Consider the following 8,196-nt stretch of genomic DNA (forward strand, 5'->3'; position numbering starts at 1 on the left):
GGAACACCCCGCTGCTGGGGGGGCACAGCGGGGCAGGACAAAGCCGCCTCACCTGAAGCTCTCGGTGGGTCGCGAGGGGGTGAAGGTGTTTCCCTGCGTGAAGAGGGGCTGGTTGGCGGGCACGGAGCCGGCGGGGAGGGCTTTGTTCTGGTCTGAGGAGAGAGGCCGGGTCACCGCGGGGCCGGGGGAGTCTCTGCAGCAGGAACGGGGACAGACAGACACGCCCGCGCGAGGGGGGAGCACTCCGAGCCAAGGCAAACACGGCTGCTCCTGGTCCAGAGACGGACTCCAGATGGTTTTGTAAAAGCCCGTTTAATTTGATTTCCTCTCCGTTTTACTAATAAACTCGCATTAAGGTTCTCCGGGGTCGGAGCATCCACCACGCTCAGGGCTCAGACTGGGGCGGAGGGAACCGCTCTCGGGGTGGGGGGGACAAGCGGGAAGGCTCAGCCCGAGGCCGGCGGCGAGAGCGGAGCGAGAGGCACCTCACGCCCGCTCCCTCCCCGGCGAAACGCCGCTGCAGGACAACTCACTGCCGCAGCAGCTCACCGCCACAGACGGGAATCCTCCACCCAGCCTCAAAGCCGGCGCTGGTCTGCAAGGCCCGCAGGCAGCACCGCGCGGAGGGAGGCGACCCCACCCCTGCGGGCTCCCTACCTGCGCCCATCCCGCTGTAGATCTCGCTGAACCGGGGGTCCCGCTCCTGATTAAAAAGGTTCTCTGCCTTCTCCAGGGGCTTGCTGTGCTCCGGGCCGGCGGCTGCCACGGGCTGAACGGGAACCTGGCGCGGGCAAGCGGGAGCCGTTAGTACCTCGAGCACAGAGGAGGCGGCCGGGGGTTCTGCGGGCAGAGGGCTCGTGTGTAGGAGGTGGGGGTCCCCCCACCGGGCTCCCCCATGTTTTACAGGGCCCACGTGGCAGCAGCGGGGAGCCCAGGAAGCAGATCACCTTCCTCTCCCAACTCTGAGCAGCCTCAAGTCAATCCCGTGCAGCCACCTTTCAGGGCCCGGCAGAAGGGAATTTAAATAACACCGGAGAGCAAATGCAGGGAGTAACCAAACCCCGCGCTGATTTACCTGCGAGTGGTCGTAACCAGACAGGCTCTCTCTTCCCGGGACCACTTCCAGCTCTGTCTGTTGTGGTGGCTGCTGCTGCCTAAAATAGAAAGGCTCTGTAACAGGAGAGCACCGGCTGCTAAAAACGATTGCCAAGGGAACAGCTACTCTGTGGTTACACCAGTGATTCATTAGCCCAGAGGAGTTCACTGCTGCGGAGAGGAAAGGTTGGGTAGGAAGGCTATTTGACGGGAGGGCAGAACCAGCAAGAGAGGCACGGTAAAAGGAGCTGAGCACCTCCTGACCTTGCGGGCAGCTGCGCCGTGCCCATCTCCAGGGGAAGGCTGACACTCTGCCCCAGCTGGGGCCTCTGCATGGAGTTTGACAGGGCAGGCCGAGACTCCTGGCTGGAGTTCCTTTAAAAGCAAAGAAAGAAAGAAAGAAAAAAAAAAAATTAAAAAAAAATACCAAAGGAAAGCAAACAGTCGGCTACTGCGTGCAGGAGAACGCGCCTGGCTCGGTTGGAAGCTTTGCTTTTCCAAAACCTGTTTGAGTGAAGGCTCCTTCCCCTCTGAAAGGGGGCTGTCAGGGAAGGCAGGGGCTCTGCCCCCTCCCACTCAGGCGCTGAGCAGGGGAGCGCTTACAACCTACACCAGGAGCACGGGCAGATCTGCAGCGTCCTTAAAGCACGAGCAAAGGTTGGAGGAACCCAAGAACCCCCGAGGTTTTCTGTTCAGCTCTAGGTCAGACACTCCAGGCTGGAGCATGCAGAGACCACCGGCAGTTTTAGGTTTTAAGCCCAAGCCATTGGTGTTCTTTATGCTCTTCTGTTAACCGTCAGAAGTCAGTTAACGGTTAACTCCCACAAGAAAGGAATAACAATCCAGCGTTTTCTCGGCAGTTCTTTTGCAAGCTGCTGCTTCCGTAGCACCTGACGAAACAACGCGGAAAACCTGGTGAAGCTGCGCACGGATAAAACGCACCTCACCCCCCAGCAGAGCCAGAGCTGGCCTGGACTTGCGCCGTGCTGCGCGAAGGCTGGCTGTGAGGATGGATGCGAGTGGAATGGATGAGCTCGAAGAGATCTCTCTAACACCGGGACAGGGATTAAGGCCCGGATCAGAGCCGCGTCAGGCTCGGCCCTGCGCTCAGCTCTTTAAGGCCAGGAGGGTCTGTCCCTGCTCAACCCCCAACACTTCCCCATCAGAAAGCAGCAGTTTGCCAGCTGCAGGAAGGGACGACGTGCTACCTGCGCTCTAGGGCTTTGCCTCTTTCCAAAAAAAAAACCACAAAACAAAAAAACAAACCCCAGTTTTTCACTAGCCCACAAGCAATCTAGCCTTCCGCTTGCCTGCCTGGAGAGACGCCACTTGCTGCACCCACCAAGCCTGCACTTAGGAGTCACGTGCAGGCATGCATTTATTTTTTAAATTTTTTCTCCTTTATTTCAGTTGCTGCTCTTCTGTAAGGGGCCTGGAGCTCACTCGTGGGAAGAGAGAGCAGCTCTGATCACTCCCAACCCACCGGAGAGTCAAAAGAGAAGGGAAAGAAGAGCGCAGCGGTGAAAGCGGCCTCCCCACTGGAGCTCGTTTCCGAGTCCGAGGACAAACTACAGCAGCGAAGAAAAACAAAGCGTTTGCTGCCCACCCTCGGTGGCAGAGCCCCGCAGGAGCCCGAGAGCTACAGCCAAGGGCCCTGACATCAGCTCCGAAGGCAAACACGCAGCCAGGAGACTCGCTCCAGCCACCAGAGTTTAAAAACGGCCCTGCTGGAGCCCAGTTTGGCAGCTCGCTAAGCCGCACAACCCGCCAGCCAAAGGAATTACATTTCTTGCACTTTATAGTCCTCTAGTGCCTGCCACAGCCCAGGAAAAGCGCTCACGGGACTGAGGGACTTCTCCAGGGCCCACACAAAGCCTGGCGAGGGGGAGAGGCCAAAGCTCCCGCAGTTCTGTGCTGCCGGTTACTCCGGGAGGAGATCCCAGCGGTTCAGGTGCTAGCACTGGTGGTTGGCAAGTCATTTCCATGTACATACTTGACGTTGGTGTTGGTACAGATGATGTACTCAATTTCATCCGAGTAGGGGTTCTGGAAGGTAAAGGAGCTGGTTCTCATCCAGAGCCATTCCCGGTTTTTGGATCGGAATCGGAACATGACTGACAGAACCTGGCCTTTTAACTTCACCACCTAAAAAAACGTAATGCCATCAGTAGTACCTGATAAAAGAAGGTGTTGAAGAGCTTCTGAGCACAAGCCACCCCCCCCTGCTAAAACCCCGTGATGGCCCTTTGCCTCGACGCCTCCAGACCGTGCCGCGGTCTGCCCCAGCTAACGGCCGCCGCCGCGCTTCCCTCCGGCTCCCCCGGCTCCTGAACCCCCCGGCAGGGGAATCTAACGTCCCCCTTCTGGCTTCCACTTTTCTTATCTCTTTGCACTGGTGAGATGTATGAAAAAAGCCTCCAGAGTAAATGAAGCACATGCTGTTGCTCCTGATTCCAGCTGTTTGCACAAATGGACATGAGCAGCTACTTTTTTGGAGTCATGAAAGCACAGGGGCAGTCTTACCTGCCCTGCCACCAGTCCAACGCCCTCAGAAATAAGAGTAACGACAACAGGGCAAGCAAACCACATCCATTTCGAGTTCCGCAGCACTGGGCTGGGCCCTAGAGATGAACCAATGTTTCAGCCACAGAAGCATGGCATTCGAGTAGGCACTTTGGAGCCACGTCTCTGGCCCTAAAAGCAGACTGGGCTAGCAGCCAGAGGATGAATTCAAGAGTTAGACATCAGATGCTTCTGGTTTGTTTTGCACATTTACAGTTAACGTGAACTGTTATCTGTCACCGTTTGCCATTGGGCAAAAGGAGAAATATCTAAGGTTTCTTTTCCTCTCGGGTTTTCCAATCAGTCTCATCGCTTTGCAAGAACCAAGACAGATTCCGATCCGAATGCCACGCCGCACGCAAAGCGGCAGCTGAAGGGTTTTACCTGCTGAAAGCTGTCCCGCAAAAGCTGCTGGTCTTCCGGGTGGCAGAAATCCACAATGTCTTTCCCCAGAAGTTCCTGATTTTAAAGGAATTGGGGAGAAAAATCAAGTCAGTTCATCTGGCAGGCAGACTCCCCCTTTCAGGTCTGCCCCGTTAATTCCCCTTTGGACAGGTAATTACTGCTCCCCCCCCGCCCAAATCTCCGCTACACGACCCGAGCGGAGGAGCTGGCGTGCTGGATTTTGAAGAGAAGCACAACAGCAGTTGAGTAACGTTTGATCTCCGACTCAAACAGAGGCAAAAATGATCCTAATTGACATTAGACATAATCCAGAGCCACCCACCCTTCCAGTGATCAAAGTACTGAGAAAAACACACGAAAAAGCAACTGGCGGAGAAGAACCACATGGCTGGTTTAGGCCCTGGGCATTGTTTTATCAGATCTGTCAGACAAGCAGAGCCACGACGTACGAGACAGGGAGGAGGGAAAAGGAACTCTGAGCAGCAGTTCTGCCCGTGACATGCTCACCTGTGGCTGGTAGCCAACCGTAGCCACACACCGGTGATCTATGAAGGTGAAGATGCCTTCGGTGTTGTGCCGGGAGATGAACTCTGTTGGCTGACAGACATTGTTCATGTCCGTGCAGTTGGGCGAGCTGGTGACCTGCAAGGCCAGACCGGGGCAGCGTTACCAACTCCTGCAAGAGCTGCTCTCTCCCGGCGGGTTGTGGCCACCGCGGAAACGTCTTCAGACCAGTTTAACTCTGGGGACTCTCGGGACAAGGCAATGTTGGACCACTGAGTGATGCCACCCACCTGGAGCCTGCCAATAGCCACGAGGCAAAACTTGCTGCCCTGGCCAGCGTCCGGGTCATCATCAGGCAGGGAAACACCTGAGAGGAGCGCAAAAAATCCCAGCAAGGTTAACGCAGGAAAGGGCGGTAATTTCAGAGGAAAAAGACGGGCATTCTGACTTCAGTACATCTTTCCGCCCCGTTTTGTAATTCCGTATCCCTCTCCGTGAAGTGATTTGGTGAATTAAGTTGCTCCCTCGCCCTTTTTTCCACCAGAAGGGTTGAAGATCTCTAAACTTTTATCAAACCAGCCTATCAGAGAGCGCAGCATCACCGCTGCGCAGAGACTCCACCTCTGACCCAGCATCAGCAAAACCCGGCTCGATCTCCAGACAAGAAAACGCGACAGACACACGTGCGAAGCGTTTGCTGGCGCGTTCAGAGCACAGAACAGACAACTTCGGCCCACACGCTCTTAAACCCAGCCACAACAGAACCCTCCAGCTGAGGGATTACCTGCGGGGGGCCAGGCTTTTATGTAGCCTGTGCAGTGCACCACCACGTAGTGAGGTTCGCCGTCTTTGGCTGCGCCTAAACCATTCCTTGGGAGAGAGAAACAGGCTGATCGTGCTGTATGTTAAACCAGGGGAGGGCGAGGCAAAGAGTTTTTACTTGTATTTAAAAAAAACAAAAACAAAAACAAACTTCAGCAGAACAGGGTAAAAAAAGAACAAAGATTTAACGTAAATGCAAGAGGCTCAAGGAGAGAAGAGGTTGGAATCTCTATCAATTTCAAATTAAAAAGGGACAACATACACCTGAGCCCCACGACAGCATAAAGCACGGGTGGCGTTAAACTGACTCCAAACACCATCTTGGGCTAAAGATTAATCCTCCCCAGGATTACCTTCCTCAGCAGAGGGGTACTTTGGTTCTGAACTCCTGCAAGCTGTACCAGCCGCCCCTACACGCCCCCCGCCGCGTGTCCCCACCACGCTGGGGCCGGGGCTGCAGCTCCTCGCGCTCCCGGCGACGCAATTCGCCCGCCCGCAGCTCCTGCGCGACTCACCTGCAGCGATTCCTCATAAAGCTGAGCCGATTGACAGAGACTGGATCCACCGAGCTGTTGCCACACCTGTACCGGGGTCAGAAACACGAAGGGAAAAGGCTTTTATCTTCCTTGGTCAACAGCAAAACAATTTGACACTCTTGAATAAGCGGAAACATCCTCTAAGTGGGGATGAACCTCTGGATCTCCAAGTGAAAAGCCCTTGGTCTACAGACTTCAAGGGAGGTGACACATGGGGTCACAACAAATTGTTACTTGAAACTGGATCTTCTACAACAGCCTGGAACGCTTGTCTTAGCCCAGGGCAAAGAAACACCTCAAGAACCCAACTGGAAAGCTCGGCCATGTTACATCACATCTACCCCAGAATGAAAAAAAAAAAAAAAAAAAGGCTGAAATAAAGCGTGAAGGGGCCAGGGAGCAAGTTCAGCTTCAGGCTCAAAGGAGATTTCCCCAAAAATCTCTTCGTTACCTCATCCGGCAGATGAAAGAGCGTCGCGAGCCCATACACATCCTCATGGACTGCTGGCCTTCCTTCTTGACAGTCCCCGTCTTCAAGTCGAGGATGCGACCTAAAAAAAAAAAAAAATAAAAAAAAAGCAAAACCAAGACGCTGCTGCGCCCCGAGTCCTTTCGGCAACGCCGGCCCCCCAGGTAACGCGTTCGGGAAACTAGCAGAACACAAGTGTCACCAGTGGTACCTTTCGATGCACTCTCGGGGGGGGCTGCAGGATCCTTGTTAGAAAGGCACCAGGGTTTGGTTCCTTCTACAAAGGGAAGGTTTTAATCCAAGTCCTCCGCAGGCTTTCGTGCCGCCCGCCCCCCCCGTCGAGCCCTCCCCGGGCTGCTCTTACCTGTCAGCGCGTTCTCGGAAGTGGAGAGCTGCTCCCTCAGCTTGCCCACGTCGTCGGGGTGCACCTGGTCGTAGAGGGTGCTGCCGAACCACTCTGACTGCGGCTGGTTCAGGACGGGGGTCACCGAGTCGGAGACGTAAACCACCCGCCCGGTCTCGCAGGACACGATGAACAGAAAACCATCGGCCGCCTCCAGGATCAGGTGTTTGAGCTCCTGCGCTCGCAGACAGACAGACAGATGCGCTCTTAACTCCAGAGCCGAGCCGGTGACACCCTCTAAACCCACCCCAGCACCCATCTCCCACGAAGCAGCGTCAAGCCCAGACCTGGTCGGTGAGGAAGGAGGGTTTGTAGGTGCCGTCGGTGGAGGTGTTGCCGGTGCCGCGCAGGGACTTCATGTGCGACACGGCCATGCGCAGGATGGTGAGCTTGTCGGGTTTGCGGGCCAGGGCGCTGCACGTGGGCACCATGTCCGACAGCTCCGTGATGTAGGCGGTCATCTTGTTCCTCCGCCTACGTTCAATCTCGCTGTGATTTTCCCTGCAAAAGGCCAGGGAGGAGAGGAGGAAGAGCAAGTCACCAACGGGCCAGAAGCCGCTTCCCCACGTTCAAACGCTTCCACGAGGCCGGAGTGCAAAAACACACAAGAGATGCGTCAGGGTCGGCAGGAGTTAGAAGGGCTACAAGCGCCTCACATGCTGGGCGTGCACGAAGGAACGCGGGAGCAAGTGCAAGGAGGAGAGTGTGCAGCTGCCCTCCGCGGCCGCCGGGCACCTCGCTCCCCCCTCACACCGGCGCCCAGGTGGAGGCAGCGAGCCAGGCTGGGCTACTTCAGCACAGAGAGAACCTTCCCCATCAGCTCCACAACGCTGCAGCAAGCCAAAGGATTTCTTCCTTTACCGCGGCCTCTGCTCTCAAAGTGGGGTTCACCTCGCTCGACTGAGGAAATCCGCTGTTAAAGAGCGCTGGTGCAGGCAGGCTGAGGCGACTCGTCCCAGCCTGCCTGAGGAGGAATCAAATCCCCTTCGGCACCTTTCAGACACTCGGGCGCCTCCAACAACCCTACGAGGAGGCCAGGGCAGCAGCTACAACTCGGGCACCTAAATTACAAACGGAGGACTCTCACCTTGTAGTGCCTTTGCGAAGACAGTTACCCTGAGAGCCTGCTACCGTGTGGCGGCAGGAGGGAGAGCTTTAGAGGGGACAAACACTGGTTTCTGCACAGATCAAGGCCCCTGGGGAGGGACCATCGACCAGGCACGCACAGACCCGTGAAAAGGCACCACAAGTGCTGCCCTTGACGCTTCCCACGCCCTTCCTACGCCTGCTCGCAGGGCACAGTCCCCGCCAACCCCCCGAGATCAAACCACAGCCTGGTTTGATTCTTTTTATCCGGCACACGCGCTTTAACTGGGTTACTAAGGTGGGTTTTTCAAAAA

At 56.0% G+C, this 8,196-nt stretch overlaps 1 protein-coding gene across 3 annotated transcripts in view; it reads right to left on the reverse strand.

Moving 5' to 3' along the window:
- Positions 1 to 36: 36 nt before the first annotated feature.
- The window catches only part of ARNT (aryl hydrocarbon receptor nuclear translocator), a 13,567-nt gene continuing 5,407 nt past the window's right edge, over positions 37 to 8,196 (reverse strand). For 2 of the 3 annotated variants that reach the window (XM_026864011.1, XM_026864010.1), the window contains 13 exons: positions 7,084 to 7,297; positions 6,758 to 6,971; positions 6,376 to 6,475; positions 5,904 to 5,969; positions 5,351 to 5,436; positions 4,857 to 4,933; positions 4,570 to 4,704; positions 4,042 to 4,116; positions 3,089 to 3,240; positions 1,360 to 1,470; positions 1,076 to 1,154; positions 658 to 781; positions 43 to 152 (listed from right to left, as the gene is read on the reverse strand). In XM_026864011.1, the coding sequence (XP_026719812.1) occupies positions 49 to 152; positions 658 to 781; positions 1,076 to 1,154; positions 1,360 to 1,470; positions 3,089 to 3,240; positions 4,042 to 4,116; positions 4,570 to 4,704; positions 4,857 to 4,933; positions 5,351 to 5,436; positions 5,904 to 5,969; positions 6,376 to 6,475; positions 6,758 to 6,971; positions 7,084 to 7,297 (1,537 nt within the window). In that variant the 3' untranslated portion in view covers positions 43 to 48. Of the gene's footprint in view, positions 153 to 657; positions 782 to 1,075; positions 1,155 to 1,359; positions 1,471 to 3,088; positions 3,241 to 4,041; positions 4,117 to 4,569; positions 4,705 to 4,856; positions 4,934 to 5,350; positions 5,437 to 5,903; positions 5,970 to 6,375; positions 6,476 to 6,604; positions 6,671 to 6,757; positions 6,972 to 7,083; positions 7,298 to 8,196 lie in introns of all 3 variants that reach the window. The other variant, XM_026864009.1, reaches the window with a different exon arrangement.

The sequence above is a fragment of the Athene cunicularia genome (genome assembly GCF_003259725.1).
Source record: "Athene cunicularia isolate RWA chromosome 25 unlocalized genomic scaffold, athCun1 chr25_part1, whole genome shotgun sequence".
Classification (NCBI taxonomy): Eukaryota; Metazoa; Chordata; class Aves; order Strigiformes; family Strigidae; genus Athene; species Athene cunicularia.